The following is a 26,206-nucleotide window of genomic DNA, read 5'->3' as shown; positions in this document are numbered from 1 at the left end:
TTGCAGTTTCTCACATCTACCTAAATGGATTGATGATTTTATTCACGTCATGTAATACTTCAAATCGTGACCAATCAAATGCTCTGTAATATCTGACATGCCATGAGTTGATCTCTGCTAAAAAAACAAATCCTTTTGTTTTGGAGGAAAATAGAAGTTCCAACTCTTAAATTATGGCTGACAGAGTTAACAGGTACTTTACATCTGGAAAAAATAAGGTATGCTCTTATAGACAAGGTTTTGTTATTTAAAAAAATTTGGTCCCTTTTTTTTTCTTTCTACAAACTTGTGATAAATATGTTTATTATGTCTTTAGTAGCTACTTTTACCATTGGATTGCACTGGTGGGTGGTTGGTTGGGGAATGCTTGTATGCTTGGGAAAGTTTGTAAGTGCAAGAATTTAAGTTTTATGTTTATTCATTCATTCATTTTCTTTTCAACTTAGTCCCTTAATTAATCTGGGGTCGCCACAGCGGAATGAATCGCCAACTTATCCAGCACGTTTTTACGCAGCGGATGCCCTTCCAGCCGCAACCCATCTCTGGGAAACATCCACACACACTCATTCACACTCATACACTACGGACAATTTAGCCAGCCCAATTCACCTGTACCACATGTCTTTGGACTGTGGGGGAAACTGGAGTACCCGGAGGAAACCCACGCGAACACAAGGAGAACATGCAAACTCCACACAGAAACGCCAACTGATCCAGCCGAGGTTCAAACCAGCGACCTTCTTGCTGTGAAGCGACAGCACTATCTACTTCGCCACTGCGTCGCCAGTTTTATGGGTATATATTTTTTTAAAAAGTGTATTTACGAATGAATGTCTGCTAAAACTTCTAATAATAACATGACATGCCCCGTCACATTTCATGCACTCGAGCTCAACCACTCTCACTGGCAGAGCGGTGATAAAACAACATGCTATTGGCTGTTTTTAAAGGGGAGGAGCTACTCTATGTCCCACCCTCTCTTCATGTTTCAGTTGAGATTACGTCAAACATCGGATTAAAATGCACATTTCAAAGCACTTCAAGGGACCTTTAATCCATTAACTTATAATTAATAAATTATACTTTTTAATAGGTGGAATTGAATGCGATATATCTTGTCCAAAGAAATTTTGCATGCTCCCAATTCTTATGTGACTGACCCTTAAAAGAATTTTCTAAAATTTCTATATTTTCTGATTGATTAACTACAATCAGTACAAAATGTGTCATCTATTTTACATAAAGTACCCGAAATGTTTCATTTATTTTAAAAGGGAAGTAACTGAAACATTTAATTTTCATTCTAAGCAAGAGGTGTCTGTTTTTTCTCTATCATTTCTTTCTGAGTGAAATCTTTCACTTTCCCTCTGAGCTCAAAAACTCAAACAGCAGTGCAAGTCATCATTCATGATTAAAAGGATTATATTCCCAGTTATTGTGAAACGCTTAGTAAAGCAGGGAGAGCATCATCTTCTTCATTTAAAGATAAGACTGTAAATCCGCACTGAAGGAAATTCAAGTGGCCAAATCAATCAACTTTAATATTTTACTTACATTTAAGTTACTTTGCCTAGTATTTTTATTCTGTTTTTGAACATCTATCAGTCATTTCCCAAATATGTGTTGTTGTTTTTTTCAATTAAATAATATTTGCATGTTTTGTATCAGTATGTTTATTACACCTAACAAAAAAATCTTTAAGAGTTTCAACCATAGTTAACAATAGCAACAATCGCATTGAGCCTAAAAATGTAAGCTTTTTTGATGACTAGAAACACCTGTAAATTTATCAATGTTGAAATAAATAGAACATAATTAAGTTGCCAAGCCATATGACTTAGCCAGGTCTGTGTAGAAGAGATCTCCTGTACTGAACTTCTCAGACGTTCATTCGTACAGCTGTATGCTATCTAGAAAGAGAAGGAACCACCCTGATTACTCCCAGTTTTGTTCTATTATGTCTGCGTCTGTGAGTGTTTGGGTGGGTGAGAGCACCCTGTGCTTTTGAGCAACTTTGTCCCGTCTACATTACATACCGATATGGTTGTATAAGATCAGTTATGCTTTGCAGATCCTTTCGTCTGGAGATCTGATCTGCACTTACAAGATGGCAAAATAGTTCAGGATCTCCTCTGTAACAACTACGCTGATCACTAAACTAGAAGTGTGGCAGTTTTCCTAAATAGAAGTCTTATCTCTTTCTCATGGTAACTAACAGCCATGCGCTTTAATAATCCACAGATCTGCTGTTCTCGGAACAGTTAATATTCAACTAAATACACAAAGTGCCTCAATTTTGCTCTCCCCCTTCCTTTTCTTTCTTTCTTCCCTGGAGCGAATCCAAGTGTGGAACAGTTAGTGAGAGAACACACTCTGCTGGAGGACAAACCCTTATTTGGTCGGAAAACTCATTGGCCACTGCTAGCAAAAATAACCTTCACATTTGTGTATGTAACTGCATGGGGGAAAAAAGACCACACAAGTCTGTAAAATGCTGTGAGAGAGGCTGGCCACTGACTTTCACAGACTGGCCAAAACCTTCAACTCAAATAAAACTTCAGGGCCAGTTTCTCAGAATGATTGCTTTCAGGTTCACGAAGCCTAACAACACTTCAGTGAGCATTTTCATTGCACATCCACAGTGCAATGAGGACTTCTGAGAAAATCTTTTTTTTTTTTAAATCACAATTAAATCGCAAATTAATTCACAAAGACAGCAATGTGTTTTTTAGAACAAACTAGTGTTGTCACAATACTGGAATTTTGATACTTCGGTACTGAAATTTAGAAATGTCCATTTCCTACTAATTTGAGTGCTGTTGAGTGCATTCTTAAATACCGCTAATTGGCTGTTGTGTTCAAATGCTCAACAGACATCACCATGATTGGCCATCAATAAGATCAGCGCTCAAATGTTAGCAAAAATGTTTGTTTTAAAATTTTTTTTACTGATTGGTACCAAAATTCCAGTATTGTGACAACGATAGGGCAAACAAAGACTTTTGGTTTAAGGCCCTGATATTCTTCAGATAAAGCTCTTTTTCGTCGTTTGCGAGCAAAAAAGTCTACTGATTTCGAACCTCACTATGCGCTGCAGAGGCGGAATTGTAATATGTCACGCTAGTCCTAAACAACAACAACAACAATGGAGAACAATGTAATCTGAGAGAACAACAGTTTAACTTAATTCCTTTATTTTGTCCTAATTTTAATCGATTGTGTGGAACCCAGCATACACCAAAATGCTTTCTATTTGCTGCGGATAGACAGCAAATGAAATGATGTTTAGAACTTTATCAGACATGGCACGATGCGGTTGTGCTTCACATCCTGTTGTGAGAAAACCGTTAAATCCACGAGTGATCTTACATCTATATCAGCTCTGCTACTCAACCCACCAGTTTATTCCTGTTGATAAGTTGGTGTTGTTGTGCAGGATGCTTTTTCTCCTCTCTCCTTTACTCTAAACTCAATGATTACGGATTACATGTCAGAGAAGGTGGAGTTCCAGAACGCACCTACTGATTGCATAATCATCAAAGACCAATGGTAGATCAAAAGTGTTTATAACTAACCCAAAATTAATGAATGAACTAACACAAAAAGTTGGCTTTGGTGAGCTGTTTCATACTGCCGAAACAAACTAAAAACTAATTTTGTTGTTTGTTTGAAATGACATCATTTCAGTGCTTTTCTGATTTCTATACTGTGCGTACTCTGTATACTGGGGCTTTTAGTGTCTGTAAGTCATTCAGAAAATGTTTTTATATAGTTTAATATAGTTTTAAGTTTTTAGTATAGTATTTAGCATATGGTTTAATATTTAATTTTTTTAGAGCAAGACAGTATGTCTGATAATATTTTTTGTTCTGGAGAAAGCCTTATTTGTTTTAATTCGGCTAGAATAAAAGCAGTTTTTAAACCACTTTAAGGGCAAAATTATTAGCCCCCTTTAAGCTATATTTTTACAGGAAAAACATAATTTTACAATAACTTAACCAAACCATCGTTTTCAAATAATTCCTTTAAGCTCAATACTAGTGTCTTGAAAAATATCTAGTAAAATATTATTTACTGTCATCATGGCAAAGATCAAATAAACCAGTTATTAAAAATGAGTTATTAAAACTATAATGTTTAGAAATGTGTTGAAAAAAAATCTTCTTTGTAAAACACAAATTGGGAAAAAAAAATAATAAACAAGGGGGCTAATAATTCTGACATGAGCTGTACAAGTTTTTATTTAACAGTTCCCTAAATTCATTCCAAAGAACTAAATTTTATATTTTATTCCAATCTCAGTAAACAAAATGCTACAACTGCATTTTTAGGAATTTATCTGAATAGAATTTCTTGTTTTACATCAACAATTCTTTCATGATTTGTTTATGTGTACAGTCATATTTCAGGATTATTGAAGCTACCTAATCCTGAAATTTTGATGACTTGATTCACTGACTTTTCTGCTTTGAACACACACACACACACACACACACACACACACACACACACACACAAAAAAAAAGCTTTATAAAAGATTTGCAAAAGACTATTATTTTAAATAAAAACTTTTCTTCAGCTTTAAACGTCACACTCATGAAAGAAACCCGAACAAAACTGTCACTGTTTGCACAAAAATATTATGCAGCTAAAGAAATAAGAAATGTCTCCAGACTATAAAATCAGCATATTAAAATGATTTCAGAAGGATCGTGTGACACTAAAGACTAAAGTAATAACTGCAAAATAATTCAGCTTCGCCATCACAGGAATAAATTATAGTTTAAAATGTATTAACATTTCAGCTTGTAATATTAATTAAAAACATAACTGTATTTTGATCAAATAGATGCAGTCTCTGTCATCTCACTGGCTCATTTTTTCCTCTCTCTTTTTCCCTTATGGCAAAATAAACTGCAACAGTAAAAGAAGTGTAGCCACTAGCTATCACCATCTTCTTTATCTGAGATTTACAAGTCTGTACTTTAGCTCTAAAACAAGTTCAGACAACAATGGAGCAGATATTACTGAAGCTAGGTAATCTGACCTAACATGTTTCTGAAAAGTCTTAAGTCCTGTACCTGAAGTGTGAATCATTTCAAGGTTTCCTACGACAGCCTGACCTCTGGATCGGCTGTTTGCACCTTTTTACGCTTCTCTTCCCCTGTAAGCCCACAAATCTTGTTTTTACAGGGGAGAAGAGGATGGGGGGGCACGGCTGCATAAAATATTCAGTGTGGGTCCATTTAGTAAACCCCATATGCGTGCACAGTGATCCATGAAGAAAGTGAGAAAGAGAAGAGAGCGTCAGCCGGAGAGAGAGACAGAGAGGGGGGGGGGGGGGGAGACTGGGTGAAGAAGCAAGAACCCGCTGATATGAGTGCAGGCGAGTGTGTCTTCATACACTTTTTCAGGGAGCCTTATGCTTCAGTAGATTTACATAAAAACCTGATGTTTGGGACTGATGGCAGTCAAAGAATCTCAGAAGACCATTAGGATGTAGCTAACCTCTCTCCTCCTGTCTGTTTGTATGTGTGTCCTGTAGATGGATGTTTACTCTGATGGACCATTTTCACAGTATACACACAGGTCGATGTGACATGAAAAAGGCTTTTTCAAACAAAATATGCTCTGCAAACCATGTTTGAGTGAGGAAATGAATCACTGAGCTGTGCATGAGCTTAACAAATTATTAACAAAACTGCTGTTTGGTCAACAAATACTCATAGATTGAATAGTGTTCAAACGTTTGGGGTTGGTAAGATTTTTTTTTACTAACAGTGTATTTACTTGTTTAAAAATACTGTAAAAACAGCAATTCATTAAAATTAATAATGTCATACAAATAAGTGGCGGTTCATTCCACTGTGGTGATAATCAGGGACTAAGCTTAAGGAAAATGAATGATACAAATAAAGTGTTTTAAATAAATAACAAATAAATGTTTTTTTATCTGAATATATTTAAATATGTAATTTTTACATATTAAATATGTAAGCTTATTCTGCATAATTATTTCTCCAGTTCAACAGATGAACTCTATCTAAACTGAAAACATTTTCAAGAGTTTTTTTTTTTTCAGTTGTACACAAAAAGATATAACAAAAATGTTTGAAACATTTCTATTAATTTCCATAGTATTTGTTTTTCCTTAGTTCGTAGTTTCAGTTTTCCAATATTCTTCAAAATAGCTTCTTCTGTGTTCAACAGAACAATAGAACACTGTAAAAAATGCTGGGTTCTACACATTTCCTTCATGTTGTCTAAGCACAAATCGATTAAGTTCACTTAATTGTTTTCAAAAATGTAAGTAGACTGAATGAAAAACAATTAAGTTGTCCTCCCAAAAAAATTTAAGAATGGTGTTGTTTCAGCTCATTTTATAGAAGTATTTTTTCCTTTACTTTTATCAATTGTTGAAGTTTGTTCCTCGCCACTGTCGCCATTGGCTTGCTTGGTTTGGGACTTGTGGAGTTGCGCATCAGTGGATTTATTCTTCAGTGTTTGGACTTTCAACAGTAAAAATCAAACCACACTAAACTAAACTGAACTTCAACTCTGAAAACTTGACTGACACATCTCAATTTATTAGAACTTCTATGTTAAGCTGCTTTGTAATCTACATAGTAAAAGCTCTAGAGAAATAAAGATAAATAGACTTGAATATATATATATATATATATATATATATATATATATATATATATATATATATTATATATATATATATATTTTTTTTTTTTGAGTTAAGTAAAAGATGAGGAAACTATAACAGAAAGTTGCTTTTTGTGTGAACTATCCATTTATGTGTCCCACAATCCTTAAAAAAGCATTCTAGTATGCTGACTTGGTGGTTGAGTAACATTCCTAATTATTAGGGATGTTCAGATCAGGATTTTTGCAGCCGATACAAAGTACAGATTCCTTGTCATGGAGATCGGCCAATATAAGTAACGATTCTGATGCTTTAAGCTTTATAATGCATAATGCACATTTTCCATGTAAGTATGATACTTAAATGGAGATCTCATCTTACCTGAGAGAATAAGTAAGAGATGCTGCATATAATCCCTTGAATACGTCGCTTATAACCATTTGGGTGTGAACATATCATGGTCAGATTTACAGAAAACAATAGATAGCACAGATTTTTTTAAAAGTTTGAAAAATGACTAACAATACAGTTTGGAAACAACATGTCTCAATCTAGAAAAGGTTTGGAGAGCATATTTCATGCATAAGAAGTTAAAATGCAAACCTATGAATTCATCACTTCTTTACTAAAAGGAAATAGGCCTATATGCTACTGTTTATTGTGATAAGTATATTACAAGAAGTTAAATTATTTAATATTCATGTTAAAATATAATTTTACATTTTTTAAATATATATAATTTTCCAGCCATGTTTCAGTGACCTTGCAATATTGTCAAAAACACAGAAGTCTCAGTTCTTGTTTGTAAAACAAGCAAGGTCATTCAAATATTATGTTAATCTCCAACTAACACAAACACTTGCGATCGGTTTATGTCATTAAATATGATTATGGGCCGATACCCATCTCTGGCTGACTGATCTGAGCATCCCAACTAATTTTTATTTTCATGTAAATCACAATTCTTGTGTATTTTCACAATTTATAGAACAGAAAAAAACATCAAAACATCCCCCAGCTTACTCCAGTCTACCTCAGCAGGATCTTCAGCATACACTGTAAGTAATATGAGGTGAAAACACACTCACCGGTCTTTTGGTTGATGCTGAAGAAGCCTTGTGGGTTTCCACTGGTGATCTTGTAAGAAAGTTTTTCACTGGACTTTGTGTCCGGGTCAAAGGCCTCGATCTGGATGATTGAGACGTCTTTAGGGGAGCTCTCCATGACGGACGGATAATAGACCGGTTCTGAGGTCTGTGGGGCATTATCATTGACATCCTGGACCTCGATATAGACCTCCACAAAGGAAGATAGAGGGACCACACCGCGGTCGGTGGCGTAGACCGTCAGCCAGTAGTGAGGTACAGTTTCATGATCCAGCAGTTCCTGTGTGCGGATCACTCCTGAGGAAAAGAAAGAAGAATTATGGTCATATCTCCTTATCAACTTTAAAAATTATTTTATTTCTATATGCATATATTGAGGACTTTGGGAGCGACTTAAAAAATAAGGACAAACATCTAGTAAAATGTATCCTTCTCCGCTTATTTGGAGCTCTACCCCTGACTGTGAGTTATTTTTCTGAATTAATAGCTTTTCTATTTTGTTGCAGTGGAAGTCTCCCAGGGTTTCTGCAGGTTTCTTCAAGTCGAATTTAAGACTTTTTAAGGCCATTTTATGACCATTGTGAATGAAAGTTTAGACTTGTACAGGGCTAAACATTAAGGATTCTTTCTATTGGGCCAACTAGTTCAGTAAATATTTTTTGTATTAATGAAAGATCATGTAAAGGGTTTTAGTTTTTAAAAATTTTCCCTGATTAGGGAATTTATTAATATATAATTTGCAGAATTGGCAGTAAAACTGTCTAACAGCTGTTGTGAATTGTCTCTCTTTACAATAAAAAACTTAAAAATAAAAAGATTGGGTATCGACTTGATAAGGTAGCTTTACTTGGTCATAGAAAAATTTACTTTTAAAATGAACTTTTTTAAGACTTTTTAAAACCTCTTGAATACCCTGTCTGCTTATCCCCATCCCATACTCAATGGACACCTATGAAAGACATCTTATTTTTTGTAAATTTAGAAAGAATCTAATACAATCTTCGAGGTTCAGTGATTACATTTTTTAACATTTTGTTGGCATTCTTGCAGCATGCTACTTGAAGCAGTTACTGTAGAATGAAAGGTTGTCCATCTTGCACTTTTAGTTTGTACCTTCCATATGAATACTAGTGCTATAGCACAAGCAAACAGCTCTTTCTTGACGTAAAACCACAAGTTTGAAGAATGTGTCACCCCCAGCCTATTCAGTTTAATATATTTTCCCTTTTCTCTCTTACTCTTAATTTTTTCTATTATTTTTTCTTTTATTATCATTATTAATTTGACTTAATTAACCAAAATAAGCATCCCTAGTTAAATTTTTCCAATATTGTGCAGCCCTAGTGTCATTATAGACCATTTTGAGGGATGTAAACAAAAACAATGGTACCAACGTATTTCCTGTTTTACGTTTTTATTCCCATAGCTTCCAAGAATATAAAAAGAGCCACATATTGATAAATAAGGATTTTATGTCTGTTTTAAGTTATGATTAAATTGCCTATTGTTAGTTATGAAATAGTTTGATAACAAGCAAGAAATGTTCATCGGCCAATGACATGACCACATTAAAATGGGTCTATAAAGGTGAACAGTTTGCTACACTTTAACATGAACGCTACATTTTTTAACATGAACAGTACACAATGTTTTAAATGTTTCCACGTTTATGCCATTTAAAATGAACTTATATATTCACATTGTAAATAATTACTTAATTTGGTTTCCTAGTGGCACTCCACATCCCCCATATGATACACAACATACAGCAAACATTTCTGCAATTCTTCACAACCATTTGTCACCAATGATTCATTCAACTTCACATCCAACACCACCACCACGCAGTATTTGGCTTCTCTTCATCACAAATCAGTGCAAATCACTTCACACACATTATACGTTTCTTTCTCTAGGTGTAAAGTCTAAAGCAGGCCTTCAAAGAGCATTTCTACTTTCCACAGTCTCTACCCATAATGCTTTGCCCATGATAATGGTAGCCTTGGAAGCGGATAAGTGGCTCTGATAGGTTTAAGTGGGAACCTGATACCTCCTATAGACCGCCTTCCGGTTCTCTAAGTGTACAATGCCTTTGTTAAACTTGCCTACTTAGAGCCAGAGTCACCTGTTCGGCTCACTACCTTGCAATTTCTAAACATTAGAGACATTTCACATGTGCGCTGCATTGCACTCAGCTGTGTCAACAGTCTGCCTATTCAGAAGGGCAAGACTCTCTCTCTCTTTGACTGCCATAAAGGAATGAAATGGGGGAGGAGGAGAAGGTGGAGGCCGTCAGAGAGCAAACAGCAGGCCTGCATACAAAAGAGAGGTCGAATCCATCACATCTAAATAGAAAGTGGACTTGTGATCTCTACATTCAGCCAGGTGTGGTGTAATTTATGCTGCAGAATGATTCATTGTGATTTATTGGTTTATTACTGATATTTTATTGTATCATGCGGAATAAAGCGTGGGCTTGCTGAAGGGCAATAAAGACCTGACTTGCCTGAAAAGACCTGTAATGTTATCAGTATCCAGTGATCTCATCGGGCAGGTGAGGTTTGTGTCAAAAGAAGAAAAAAAAAGAAATAGAGAGAGCTAGATAGACACTCCCTGGCCAAAGTTTACCTCTGCCAGAACAGTGAGGATACTGTCGTCGAAAAACTCGATCCGATTAAACATGAGCCGTTAAACTTTGAGATTATACCTTGCTGCAATGTTCTCTCTGTTTTTTTTTCTTCAAGCAGAGCAAACTTTTCTCTATTTGGGCGGACATTTTGACCACTTGTGCAAAAGTATTCTTTCTACCAGAATTGTACAGCACACAGATTAAAAAAAGACTAAAGTAAAGAAAAAAAAAAATTATATATATATATATATATATATATATATATATATATATATATATATATATATATATATATATATATATATATATATAAATGTTCTTTGTCAATTAAATATGTCTCTTGAAGTAGGCTATCTTTCGTCATGTTAAATCTTATTTTAAAAAATTATTTGAACAAATTAAAGTTTTTTTTTTTTTCAGAAAGCATTTGAGAAGTTTTTTGAGAAGTGGATCATTGTCTTGCTGAAATGTACATCCTGGTTTCATCTTTATCATCCTAGTAATGTTGATGTTGGACTGAAGCAGCTAATATTCATTTATACTGACGAAGGGCAGAGGGTTGCTGAATAACTACACAGGGATTTCATCTGCTGTCTGCGCTTTCACTGCCTTTCTACACCTCCCTTTCTTCATGTGTTCATTACTTTTTTTTCTCTGTGTCATTTCATTTTATTACAACTAACTTAATTTGTAAATTAATTACATTTGTTGTCTTTGCATATGTAGATTTCCTTGGTTGTTACCAATATCCGGTGAAAATGTCAAGTTAACAGAAATATGTTTTTTGAAAAAAAATGATGACGTGTTCAATTCTTATTTCCCCTACTGTAACTAATATAATGTGTAATAATTAAAAAAGTGATTTATACATGTTCTGAAAAGCTGAATAAATAAGCTATCCAGTGATGTTTACTGTAGTTTGTTAGAACAATGTTTGGCCGATATACAGGTTTTTGAAAATCAAATAAAAAAATATAGTAAGACAAATCTCCTTTAAAGTGTTCTAAATAAAGAGCTTAGCAATGATTAAAGATAAGAGTTTTGATTATTTACAAATGAAAATTGACTAAATGTCTCAATGACTTATTGGCTGCATCTGAAATCGCATACTTCCATACAATATAGTACATTAAAAACAGTATGCAAGCCAAGCAGTGTGTCCGAATTCATAGAATTCAAAAAACAGTATGCGAGAAGTACACAAATGACCTACTACTTCCACCGAGATTCTGAAGTGTGAATGCGATGGACGCTACCCTCTACCATGACGCACCACGTAAGAATTCATGAATGGGAGTGATGCGACGAAATTGACGCTGGTAGGTCACGTGACCGTGACTAAATGGCGGATGTAGTACATCCGAGTACCATTCATACTACTCACATTCATACTGTATAGAACATACTTTTGTAATGGATGAGTAGTAAATTTAAATTCAAATGCAGTCTACTGAATAGTATGCAATTTCTGACACAGCCATTATTTTTCCTTAATATTTAAATGATTTTTGAACTATACAATGTATTTTTGCTATTGCTAAACATGTACCCATGCAACATAATACATCCAGGATCACATCTAATATACCGTAATTTATAAAAATATAGTTGTGTTCCCATAATGCATTTATATTCTGTTATTTCCACTATACCCAAGCCACTGTACTTTAAAACTTAATAACGTTTTACTTCACATGTTTTGTCTGTCTTTTAGGTTTAGTCAAAGTCAACTAATAAGTCATCAAAGGATTTCTAATGTGAAACATCATGATTGACCCTGACATTGGGTGCAATGATGGTAATTCAGTTGCATCAGTACTCCCGCAGGAGTACAGGTTTCTATTTCAACAGGTCATCTTGCTCTGTTTATGAAGGAGTTCAGTAGGCAGAGAGCAGGCGTACTTTAGCGGCTGTTCGAACGCATTTAACTACAAGTAGTTCTATGCTATGTTTTACGGGGCTGGCTGTTCCTGCTGCCATGGGGGAGGTGCGGGGAATCACGATGCTGGCTCTACATCGTGATATCTCGCCTATCGTCCATTGTCTAAGACTATTTTACAAGTTTTGGCATTTGAGTTGTCTCTCATTTTGAGCTACTTCATTTGCAAATAGTGAAGTGAGTATTGTGAAGAATTACAAACATTCCAGAAGAAAATGATTTAGAAAAAGACACTATTCACTTTCTAGGAAACATGTCCGATAACCACAATAACATCAGTTCAAAGATAAAATTCTAAAGATAAATGGACACTTGTTTTGCTGGTGAATAACATATGTAGCAACACTCTAGCAAACTCTAACTTTAATAGTGGACGACCAGAGAACTGTTATTGTTTATCATATACAAAAGTATAATCAAAAATATCCTTTTGTCCTCTGTGTGGCTTAAAGGTAATATTGGTTAGCTTGTTAAGAAATCTTAATGCGATTTTTATTCAGGTAGAAAATGTTGCAAGCAAAGCTTCATTTACTAATTCCCCAACTTTATTTAAGCTGGCTCAGCATTTTTTATTTAGTCACAGAGTACAAGCTTTCTCTCAAGGAAATAAACAACGGGCAACTTGATCCTGTTTGTTACAGGGCAATCTTTTCCACAGTGTTTGGTACAAGTTCTGGTTCTTTGTCTCCTTAACTTGCTCTACTGGGCTTTAGAGACTCTGAGGACTAGATGGAGCCTCAAGGGAGTTGACAGTGAAGAGCTTACTTCTTTAAAAACAGACAAGGAAAAACCGCTGCTTTCCAATTCTCGGGCTGTTTCATGTGACCTTGTTGGCCCGATTTTTCATTCATCATTGATCCGTAACACCTGACATTAGCTGGATAGCTTTGGGCTCTAATATAGGAGGTGAGAGAAAGGAAATGGATAGCTCAGTTCATTTTGCCCATAGCTATTGGCGTAGGGTGGCCCATAGATCAGACTGTTACACACTCAACACTGAAAAAAACTCTGTAGAGTTCACTCTTAAAGGAGCATGCATTAAAAATGAGATGAATGGAAAAAAGAACAGTTTGTTTAAATACACTCAAGTTTGCACAAGAAAATGTGAGAAGTGCTTTGCCATTCAGTCTTTTTTTTTTTTCTTGGAAGAAGTCAATACTTTTATCCAGCAAGGACATCTTAAATGCTCCTGAAGTTACAGTAGCATACAACAGTAGAAAATAATATATATATATATATATATATATATATATATATATATATATATATATATATATATATATATATATATATATATATATATATATATATAGGTATTTCACCTCTAATGGATAGGACAGTAGAGATTATTGACAGGAAAGCATAGGGAGCAGAGAGACGCGAAGCATCGGCATAGGACCGTGAGGCTGGAATTGAGCACCGGAGTGCATGTGTCGACGCACTAACCACTACACCACTGGCGCCGACAGAAAATAATCATATTATAAATGCTGATTTTGTTAACCCTTCATTCAGAGTCTAGAAAAATCTATCAGTTTTAAACAAAATGTTAAGCAGCCCAATCATTTAAACATTGACAACAATAAGAAATGTTTCCTTAGGAACAAATCTGCATAGTAGGATATTTTCTGAAGGAGTGTGTGTGACACTGAATTAAATTCAGCTATTATACATAATGTGCAAAGCCTGGTTTATACTTCTGCTTCGAGTGTTCGCCGTGACTCACAGTGCATGCCTTGCGTATTGCTGTGCATTTATAGTTTTGTGTGCTGTTTGTCTTGCTCATGCTGCTCAGTTGTCTCAGTGTTGAAGTTGTCTATGCTTGACATGCCAGCAGAATAACGTAACGTAATGGAGCAAGGTCACGTGATTCCACAAACGGTAGGTAAAGTAATCGAAAAAATTCCTGGTTCTACATGTTGATTTCGATTATTTTCGATTAATCGCTCAGCCCTACAAGTAGCTAAAACTCACTCATTCAGAGGCAGAAACTGGCAGGCGTGCAACAGCTTTAATCATAAGGTAAACAAAACAAAAGCTTCCATCTGGAGCTCTTTCATGAGACTCGACAATTGTAAGCACTCGCTCCAATAGATTCATGTGGCTCCCACCCTCACCCACAATTGTCAGTGCTACCAAGCTGACCAATCACAGAGCTTGTGCTACGCATCATTACATTTTTTGAGAGGTGCGCGTAAGCGTTGCCATCAGCTACGACGAGAGCTATTCATCCGCATGAAAGCTGCCCCGGAGAATACGTGTGCACTTCACGCAGAAGTATAAATCAGCCTTAAATGTGCAGTTAACTATGAAACATAACTATTTTGTGCATTGTGAGAAAAGATGTTTATTCATACAGAATCATACAAGTTTATTTGTACAAGTATGTACAAGTTTAAAAATGAGGTGTGCACCCCAAACCCCACCCCTATATTCATTCCTATATTCCCTCATTGGGGGAGCAAATCATATTAAAATGAATGAATTAAATTGCACAAACTCGTTTAAATTAGCCACTAAATCTAAGAGTTACAAAATGCCTAGAGATTGCCTCATATAAAATGTATAAGATTTATATCTTTATAAAAAAGATATGCTTATTCACAGAAATGATCTGATCATTACAACAATTAAAGAGTATTAGCTTGCATATTATTGACCTGCTTTAATAGTACCCTTGCAAAACTTAACCAACTAAATTCATTACATGAAATTTTCCAATGTCACACTGACTTCCCTGCCCATCAGGCAATAAACATATTGCTAGTAAAGTTAATACACTTAAAGCAAGGAAAATTGGTTGTTTGTTGTTACGGCTATGTTACCAATGTTTTGATGTGCGATTGGGCACTGACGTTGCATTGGGTTGGGTTTTAAAGTTGGAAATATCTGTATGCAACTGAAAATGCACAGTTATTTCCAGGACATTAGTTTGACAACATAACATTATCCATTTTTTAAATGACAGCAGCATGGTCAAATAGGCCACATTATTCAGCATCGTACATGTCATAGCACAAATAATGTGGGATGAGTTACATACCTAATTGTAATGCTCAGGGCAGGGATTTGTTCAAATCCCCAACCACAAGTACAAGCAATAGTAATTGCAATTCTTGCCGTGGCAACCTAATAAATCATCTTTAACAGTATGACTGTTAAACTAAACTTCGCAAAGGCTTCATATTAGCACCAGATTAACTTGTACAAGAGTAGAGGTTTAGGCGTACTGAACTAAAGGTGAGTGGAGAAATGTTTGTGCAAGACTGAACGTTAGCCGTTTATATAAAACATGCTTTATTTGTAGACGGCTGGCAGAAAAGAAAGAATGACAAAGACAAATGAGTTTCTGTGCAAACGGCTAGAATGGGTATAGGAATGTGTCAAATGGAGTCAGAGGAGCCTAACGATAGATGTGGACGCGAAAGAGATGGCAGGAGAAGAGAGAACGGCTGAGACAGAAAATGAGCTTTGTCTCTGCCAAGCGACTGTCCATGGTTGAGTGCTCATTTGGATGACCAGGGCAAACACACAGAAGAAAGCTGCTCCTTCAAGCTCAAAAGGCCAATGCTTAAAAAGCAGTGACCAGAATGATGACTTTAACACACACACACATGACCATTCCCACTAGAATGGCCATAACAATACAGTGTTTCTTGTGTACATTTGGCATTTCTGACACTCAGGATGCATTTATACTTGTAGATGTATTTGTTCTTGGTTCACTTAGTGTTCAAACTGACATTTCAAGACTGAAATTAAATGTGATAAAATGAAATAAAAATGTTTTATGATGTACATTTTGATGGGGAAAAATGCATTTTGATGTCTGCTGCATTAAACAGTAATGGACAACAACATCACATTGACAACAAAACCAAGTATACTTCGATCATGTTAATGGTCATAACTTGTGACATCATGTTTAGGCTATTTAGTTGCCTTTGAACAGTGTTAGAATGCACTGGAGTTTATCTAAAATGAGACAAAGACACATCTTTTTTACTTGTCTGGAACGCTCAAGGTTTAGATGGCAGTGTTTACACACATTCAAATGAATCACCCTAACACAACAATCACAGCAGAATTCACTTTAATCAAACCTGCCAAGTGTGAACACGGCCTTATTTAGAAATGAAACTGATTAAGAGAAGCTTGACAGATCCCAAGTTTGAGTTTGCACCGCCATGTGAGTGCCATGCCTTAACATGTCAGAGACTGTGAACCCACTGCTAGACATTTCCGGCAGATGCAGTTCAGAACTTTTAAACTTATCTCAGACCATGGAAAATGAACAATAAAAGCACAGACACACACACACACACACACACACACACACACACACACACACACACACACACACACACACACACACACGCGCACACACACACACACACACACACACACACACATACCCGCACATATTCAGAGTTTCTGTTTTTTTATTTCAATTACAAATCTTTTGGGTTTTTTTCTTTTTATTTTTTATTTTAACGATTTTTTTTGTTGTATTTTTGTATTTTCTTAGTTTTTGTATTCAAAATTTATTTTTAATTTTAGCTGTTTAATTTTTAAGTTAAACTAGGTAAAATAATAAATATTTATGTGGCAATTTGCTGAAATATTTCTTTTTCAGTTCATTAATTCATTCATTCATTTTCTTTTCAGCTTAGTCCTTTTATTAATCAGGGGTCCCCACAGTGGAATTAACCGCCAACTTACCCAGCATATGTTTTTTACGCAGCGGATGCCCTTTAAACCACAACCTATCACTGGAAAACCCATACACACTCATGCACACACATACATACACTATGGACAATATAGCCTACTCAATTCACCTGTACCGCATGTCTTTGTCCTGTGGGGGAAACCAGAGCACCCGGAGGTCCTGACACGGAGAGAACTCCACACAGAAACGCCAGCCGAGGCTCGAACCAGCGACCTTATTGCTGTGAGGCGACAGCACTACCTACTGCGCCACGGCGTCACCCTCAGTTTATTTATATCAATAACAAAAGTCACAATATTAGTTATTATATTACCTTTTATAATAGGGCTGTACTATTATATTATTTTAGCATCGGTAGCACAATGTGTGCGTTTGCAATATTCACATCGCAAGATTTGCAATGTTGAGTCTGAATCATAGTTGACCAGGAGCTACAGAATTTAATCACTATATTTATACAGAATTTATGTGATTTATGAGAAAAAAATGTTTTCTTTACATAGAATTTTAGTCTTACTTCTAGTCCTAATATTTACATTTCAAAGCAAAAACAAGACTGTTTCACTAACCCCACTTGTGGCTAATTGTGCTTGTTTTAAGGAAAAACTCTTAGCTTTGCCTCATTTCTTCTGAAGATAAAAACAGAAATATATTTTATTTATTTTTATATAAAATATATATTATTTATTTTTCTTGCTCTAAGAAATTTTAGCTATTTGGACTACACTGTAAAAACCCAACAGTCAACTTTATCAACTGAATTGAGTGTTGAAAACTCAACATGTTTCTGGAAGTTAATACTGATTTGAAAAGAGTTTTGAATTCAGTATTGAAAGTAATGCGTTAATTAAATACTTCATTACTTCAACTTCAATGGATTAAGTAGTTTGCGGTAGTATTGCGATTCTACCCAAATTATAAAGAAATTTGTCAGAAATACTATATTTTATGTTATAATATGCCTACTTGAATTTAGTTCATAATTCCCTTAAGGCCAAAAAGTATTATTTGCAACTCACCACATTTTCAGCTAAAATATTGGGCAAAATCTTCTCAGGTAAGAATCCGAAGTAATTCAAAATTTCACTTTCTTTTTAAGAGATTGTTGTGGTTGTTGTTGCTACTAGCAAATCATATTAACAGGAACAGAAATTAACCGATTCAGATGTGTGTTCAAACCGAAGCATTAGAAAACGTGCAATGGGTTACCATAAAGGGTGCGAATTCTACACAGTTTTGCAACCTTAAATAGCTCCACAGCTCATTAAAAATAAAATGGTCTATTGTTGCACAAATGTGTAAGCATCTTAGTGACTTTTCCACATGCAGCATTATCTATCGTAGATAAACCCTTAAAGACGATACTACCGTTTACAAACTACAGTGGCACAGCCAGTATTTTGGAGCCATAGTATCGCGATACTACCATAGTACCGGCAAACCATTAAACCCTACAAGACAAAGCAAATTATTTAAGAATAGTCAATTCCTATACCCGATTACTGTTAGACTGCACAGAAAACCATTAATAGAGCTATTCAAGCAACTTTGTATAACCATACTCAAAATCTGATTTTTCCAATATTGTGCAGCCCTATTATACACAATCAAACAAACTTTATTATTTTAATTATAGACAAAAGAACTGTCTAATTAACATTTTATAATAAAATAATGGGACTTTTACTCAGCCTTATTACACTTTTATTCCATTAGCAGTTGAACTCACGATCTTTTAGAAGCTGCTTGAGTGGATTAGACCTGAATTACATGCAAGAACATTTACCAAACAATAAACATTCCCAACAGGATTCTGATTCATAAACACTAGTCCTTCCTATTACCAACCAACCCTGACTGAGAAGAAGCTATTGTGTAAAAAAGGGGGAAAAAGCTTCAGGCAATCTTCATCAATGTAGCACAATTGCTGGTATAATCCTTAGGATAAGAACAACAAGAAGTTTGCACATATATAACCAAAGTTGAGTCCTTTATCTACACAACAAAAAAAAGTGTTTCCATTAAACAAAAGATTTTGGAACTTCCATATCTAAGCACAGCCCTTAAAGTCTGTAAATGTAATGATTCACTCAGTGTATTAACGTTGCTTCACAGGTAATTCTGCCACACCTTTGAATCAACTGTGGTTGAGGAAGTTGCGAAACCTGCCCTGAAGCTACAGAATATGATGACAGAAATACAGCGGGTCTTTTTCTCTGGCTGCCTCATCTGTTCATTTCTTCACCCTGAAGCGAGATATTTCACAGCTACCTGAATGCCTCGACGAACAATGAGAAGCGCTCGCACTGGCTCAACATGGCTGACCTTGCACGTAGGTGTGTGTGTGCATATCCGAACGTGCAAACACAGACAGAAAGGAAGCTCATTTCATTCTCAGACTGGTTCGACATCCCTGGTGACTGATTGGATCATGAGATGGCCATGACTACACTCCAAACGCTGAGTTAACAAGCATGAAGGGTTTCTGATCTTGACTTGACATGTTAAAGTTGGTCCTGGTTGAAAGCATCAAGGGCCATAATGATGGGAATGTTAAGTGGATTGGGGAATAGCACAGCCTCCATGCTCCATTGTCTCTTATAATGTTTCTCCCCAAAAAATGAGGGTCAGAGGGAAGGTCTCTGTGCTGTGTTGAATTCTGTGGCCAACAGTAGCATAAACATAGCCACCATGTTATGAATTGGCTTAAGCAATACCAAACGACTATAAGTTATATAAGGGGTAATCAGCTTTCCTTTTTTGAATCAAATTGAAGCAATCAACCTTTTTGTAAAGGCGGCAGTGTGGAGCAATGGGTAGTGCTGTCGTCTCACAGCAAGAAGGTTGCTAGTTCGATCCCTGGTTGGATCAGTTGGCATTTCAGTGTGGAGTTATGACAGAAAGTTTTAGTGGCATCATTCTCGCTCAAGGAAATGTCTACAATAAAGCTGTACGGGTCGCTCACATATCATACGAGAAGCACTTTTCACAAAACAGATGCTTTATACACATAAATACTTTTTGATAAATGTTTATTACTTACTTTTCTATAAACAAGATTTCATTATAACTGCAGATCAATGACTGCAAAATAGCCTAACGTTACCAGGGCTCAACAATAAGGACTGCCCGCTGGCCCGGGGCCAGTGTGCAAGACGCTCGGGACAGTATACAGAATGGTTACTGGCCCGATAGGGGCCAGTGCTGCTTTGTCACTAAAGTTTAATTTGGCTGCGACTGTTTGTCAATTGCGTGCTTTCATGCCCAAACGTTTGTTTCAGAACTTGTTTGCCCAGTAAGCGCGATTCGTGCAGCTAATATGATTATTATGTTGATGGATCAAGCAAGAACAAGAAGTGAAATGCATTTTAAATTAAGATTTACAAATAAATGAATAATAAAAATACTGACAGTATTATAGACTGATGTAATGAGCTGGCTTATAAAATTAGGAATTTTGATGGATTTTAAACAAACAAAAAACATAAAATTGTCAACTAAATAATTAAACTAAACCACACATTAAACAATTCACTTTAATTAATCTAATCAGTATTGTATTTAAATTAAATCATTTTTAAACTGTCAGTTGTATTTAAAGAAAAGTTATGCTGAATAACTAAATGGCTAACATTTTTTTTTTGGTGGGGCCTGAGAAAATTTTGGCAGGGCAAGTAAAAATCTGAACCACTTGCCCGATCGGGCCAGGAGAAAAAAATCCCTAGCGTTGAACCCTGGTTACTGTAACGTCTGTAATTATATTAAATAATCAAATAAATGAACAAATGAATGAGTGTGTTTAAATGTTTCCCATCACTGGGAAACAGCTCTGAAAAACATCCAAACACACTCATTCACACACACAGTTTGTTGAAGAACAAACTAAACTAGAAAACATGTTAACAAAGACAACAGTGCCCATAGCTGAAGAAACACTTATATACATTAACAAGTCATCCTCTTGTCTTTACAAACATGGCACAGCTTTAGTTGGAAACTGCATACAAAAAGCTGGCAATTGCACCAAATTACAATGCCAGAAACAGATTACCGGGGTTGTCAAATAGAGGATTATGAAATATAAACCCTTGTTTATCCCTAGTGCTCATTTTCAGAAAGAGACAAGTTGCCTTCAAACAACAGTCAATACTATCTTTTTTTGGGTCTGCAAATGCGTAACAAACCAGAGGACTTCAGCTCCTGAAAATGCACTTGACGTTCACAGAACTGTTGTGCACATCACCAAAGCCTGACTAGCTGTGAGTAATTCTCTGACCTTCAGAGAGTGACTCTACAAGGCCTCACATATGCAGTGGAGGTGGTGCAAGCAGAGGGATAAGCTAGGGCAGCTTGGGACGTGTATTCCCCTGGTCTGCACTTTAAAAAACGGTCCGTTTCTCTTTGAACTGGCTTGGTTAATTCTGTTTGCCGAGCTCCTGCATTCCTCTACCTTCTTAGGCCTCCTGCTCACATGCTTACATAAACTTTCTCAGCGATTTTTCTCTTCACCTCACTCTTTTTTTTCGCTCTTTTTCTTCCCTGAGACTCCAGAGAAATAGTTGAGATTCCGGTGTCAGAACCAAGAGTATTATAAGGGAACCCTCGGCTAAGCTCCCATCACACCCTCCCTCTCCTCTTTCCCAACTTTAATCATATCATGCTCTCGGTTCCCAGAGTTTTTTTCCTGTGGTTTTGAAAGGGCTATACCCCACTTCACTTTAACTTCACGGACGCAGATTTGCTTGATGGTGTGACGCAAGCCATGAAAAATACTTGTGCTACAAATTAATATTTATTACTACATCATCATAACCTCGTGAATTTTATCTAGGTTCAATAGCAGAATTTTAGTTTTGTTCCCAGTTTGGGCTAGAATTTCAGATTTCTGTTTGTCCGGCCAACATTCATTCATTCACTTTCTCAGTTTATTCTCTATTTCAGAGGTCGTCACAGCGGAATGAACTGCCAACTTTTCCAGCATATGTTTTACGCAGCAGATGCCCTTCCAGCTGTAACCCAGTATTGAGAAACATCCATACACACTCTTTCACACACACTCATACACTACGGCCAATTTCGTTTATTCAGTTCACCTATAGCACATGAATTTGGATTGTAGGGGAAAACGGAGAACCCATAGGTAACCCACACAAACACAGGGAGAACATGCAAACTCCACACAGAAATGCCAACTGGTCCAGCAAAATGTTGCAAAATGGCATCTCACATGTGTACTTCTAATCACTGAAACAACAGCGCTTTTAACCTGCCAGTATATCCTGCATTTCAGAATAATATCTAAAAAATACACACTAGTATATTAATAAATTACATAAGATAAACAACTGCAGAGGAAAGACTTGTGCATCAGCGACAATACCAAAATAATTATCATGATATAACAAAAATCGGTCACTTTTCTAGCTATTTAAAGGAAACGCTGATGACGGTGGTTTGATGTTTGGTTGACCAATCAGGGGAGAGGGGGCGTGTATAATTCCCCCCCACACAGAGAACAAATTTAAAGCTGTTTATTCGTTTTGGTTTTATGGCATTTTCATTTTGTGTTAAACAAACAAAATGTGATGAAAACAAAAATAAATATTTGAAAACAACAACTTTTTTGTTTGTGAGAAGGTTCAAATTTGGCACCAAAAAAAAAAGTTTGTTTATTTTTGTTTAGAAAGCAAAAATGAGAAAAAAATATACACAAGTACACGGAACATTTTCAAACAATTTTATTTGATTTACCAAAGTCACACAAGTGCCAATTTCACATCTGTCAGATCCTCAGTACTCAGGTAGGTTGTGGCGTTAACACGATGCTCAATTGGTACTAATGTGCCTAAAGTTTGCCAAGAAAATATCCCCACACCATTACACCATTACCACCAGCCTGGACCGTTGATACAAGGCAGGATGGATCCATGCTTTTCATGTTGTTGACGCCAAATTCTGACCCTACCATCCGAATGTTGCAGCAGAAATCAAGACTTATCAAACCAGGAAACATTTTTCCAAACATCTATTGTCCAATTTTGGTGAGCCTGTGCCAATTGTAGACTCAGTTTGCTGTGCTTAGGTGACAGGAGTGGCACCCAGTGTGGTGTCCTGCTTCTGTAGCTCATCTGCCTTAAGGTTGGATGTGTTGTGGGTTCGGAGATGCTCTTCTGCATACTTCGGTTGTAATGAGTGTTTATTTGAGTTACTGTTGCAGCAGATCGTCTTGACCATGTCTACATGCTTAAATGCATTAAGTTGCTGCCATGTGATTGGCTGATTAGAAACGTGTTAACAAGCAGTTGGGTAGGTGTACCTAATAAAGTGGCCATTGAGTGTACATTCTCAGCCAATTTATGCTTTGAGTTTTTACTGCAAATGTCACATCCATAACGCTGGAATTGCTCATGGTTGAGCTTTGAGCATTTTAGGATACTGCATGAGCACTGACAAAAATCTACGTGGAAATAGTCCATTCAATACTCAAATTAGGTTTGGAACAAAGAAAAAAACTGAGTTGGAAACAAGGAACTGCCACTGCCAAGTTTATCAGCTTCAAACAGCGGATTGAGGAAGCAATTAAAGAATGAGCGGTTGATGACTTTAACAAACACTGTGGCACACAAAAGCCATCTTATCTTCAGGGCATCCTGGACAAAGTGATTACAGCCTTACGAAGCCTCTTGAGTCAACCCTCTATTTCCGTATCATGCATCATTGCATCTGTACTATATCGTCCGGACTAACAAAGCAACTATCAACCTGACGAGCACTAAAAAAACCCCGCTTACTACATCTGGCTGGGGGGAAAAATCATACTTAGGAGGAACTGAATGATTTGACCGACATAATACTCTACTCAACATATCGCACTAATCTTATCATCTAAAAAGCAGACAGTGAACAAAATCACAACATGTGCAAAACAACGACACTAAGATATAAACAAAAACCAGCGATGCTGACAAATTCACAGTTGGAAAACAAAACAGGATCATGCAGAAAAAAAGAAAAGTCGTAAATAAATGAAGAGGAGTTTTTTTCCTGACCGCTTTAACATATTAATTCCAACTGAAAGCTTCTTTTGACACTTGTCCAGACAGATCCCATTGTCCAGGAAACCTTGTGTTTTTGCAGAGGCCTGGCAGTGAGCGCGGCCTGTTTGTTTAAATATCATGTTTGTACTTTAAGCATGCTCTTTCCCCTCTGAATTGACTCCAATCTCTGAGCCCTTCCTGATAACGAGCGTCTGTCCTCCGTTATAACAACATTTTTTCAAGGCATGAAATAGCTGTCCAGTGACACACAGTCGGCGCTGGCATTATCACTAGGCCCTGCGCATTAGCGTCCCGGTTCACGCCGGAGAGCTTTTCTCTCCTCTTTTGGGAAGCCTGATAAGACTACGAAGTGAGAGTGTGTGTTTCATATGGAGTGCTGCCTTGACATTTTGAAAGCCTCACTTCTTTTTTCCTCTCACTTTTCTATTTATAAACGTATGCTCCTTGGAGTGTTTCTGTGTGGCGAGGATCAAAGGCGTTTAAAATATTGCAGGGAGGAGTCTGGCGAGGCAGTAAAACACAGGGAATAGAAAAGTCATTTGGTTCAAACCCCAGATGTTTGACTCTTAACTAGGCTCCTAATTACGCCTTTACATATCATTACGAACGCGAATTTATACCTAACCGTTATCTAGGGGCAAAGCTGCGCAACTGATGTTCCAAAACAAACTGATTTGAATCAGCGAACAAGACTGTAATATTGGAAGGCATGTTCTAATCAAATGAACCTGTCTGAATTAAGATGCATGTTGAGTTTGAGTTGAGTCAACCCAGCAAACAATTTTTTGTTTAATGGACATCTAAGAATAGCCCAAAACTAGACTAGTTGTCAAATTGATAACTATACTAGTTTTGGCCTATTCATAAGACATCTATTAGATTTTCACTGGCAGCCCGAATTTCGCCTTGTTTTAGCCAAGATGACTATGTTTAGACATCTATTAGACATCTATTAGACATTTTTTAAAAACTAAAAATGCTTGCTGGGAACTTGCATGGATCATCTTATGAGAAAAAAAAATGGATGGGATTCCCTAAATTTAGGGACAAAGAGACAATGCAAGTGTTAAATGTAATAAAGGAAATCTAAATACTTGAAAACATTTAATGAAATTCAGTGTTTCCTCTAGGATTGTTTTTCCAGCAGTGGCGGCAGGCCTTTTACACAGATCTTCCAACTACCTATAGTGTTATTTCAATGACAACTGTCATGAGTGCAGTATTACAAGTTGAGATCGCATTCATGTGGTATAACCATGCAAATCTCATTGCTCGCGTGCCGATATCCTCTGTTCGTGCACATAACTTCTTGCTCACCCTAAAATATACACTGATTTTCTTGTGCCCTCTGAAATAAACGCTGCTGAAGTGCATTTTAGTGCGTTTATGTAACAAGTATGTCTCCAACATTTATTAGATTTGCTAGGAATATTTATGAATATCTCCACTAAAGCTACAGAATGGCATTGATGCATCTTGAAGTAAAGTGAAACAGCCATAAACACCAGCAAAATAACGTAATTGTGTGCAGAACCATAGACCTTTATCTATAAATAAAGTATAATTATGAAAACTCATCCTAACTGAAAGCTTCCTTGTGTTTGCTGGCCTCATGCATCGCCCAGCACTGTCAGTCAGTCAGTCAGCATGTAACCTTAAAGGGTTAAACAAATGAAGAACAGCACTACTACGATTACAGAAAAGTTCACTTTGTTATAATGCACTTACGTTTTAATATGTTTTGGTGTGATTATAACCTGCAATAAAAAAATAAAAAATTTATAAGCAACAACTGAAGCTTTTGAATGAGAAGCTGTAATGTAGCCATGGCGGTAGGCATGGGCTGACATAAGATTTTGACGATATGACAACCTTAAATAAAATATCACAGTTTCAAAGTATTACGGTATTATGATTACTGCTCTAAAAAATAATCTTTTTGAATGTCTGGGTAAAAAACTAAAACTTGTTCCCCTTTTGAACACATATTTTGAGAAACATTTACAATATTTTGGAACAGTAAACATGTCAGGCTAAATTAATAATTCAACTTCTGTTGTCTTCATTTGTTTCAAAGTTTTATTTTT

At 36.3% G+C, this 26,206-nt stretch overlaps 1 protein-coding gene across 44 annotated transcripts in view; it reads right to left on the bottom strand.

Moving 5' to 3' along the window:
* Positions 1-26,206, bottom strand: part of fat1a (FAT atypical cadherin 1a) — a 150,315-nt gene that overhangs the window by 104,278 nt on the left and 19,831 nt on the right. For all 44 annotated transcript variants that reach the window (XR_012394580.1, XR_012394638.1, XR_012394649.1 and 41 more), the window contains exon 3: positions 7,744-8,058. Coding sequence is in view for 10 of the 44 variants with exons in the window: in XM_021469232.2 (XP_021324907.1) it covers positions 7,744-8,058 (315 nt within the window). In the remaining 34 variants the exon portion in view is untranslated. The remainder of the gene's footprint in view (positions 1-7,743; positions 8,059-26,206) is intronic.

The sequence above is a fragment of the Danio rerio genome, chromosome 1 (genome assembly GCF_049306965.1).
Source record: "Danio rerio strain Tuebingen ecotype United States chromosome 1, GRCz12tu, whole genome shotgun sequence".
NCBI classification, from domain to species: Eukaryota; Metazoa; Chordata; class Actinopteri; order Cypriniformes; family Danionidae; genus Danio; species Danio rerio.
The sequence above is the reverse complement of the archived record's forward strand: the minus strand, read 5'-3'. Positions and strand labels throughout refer to the sequence as shown.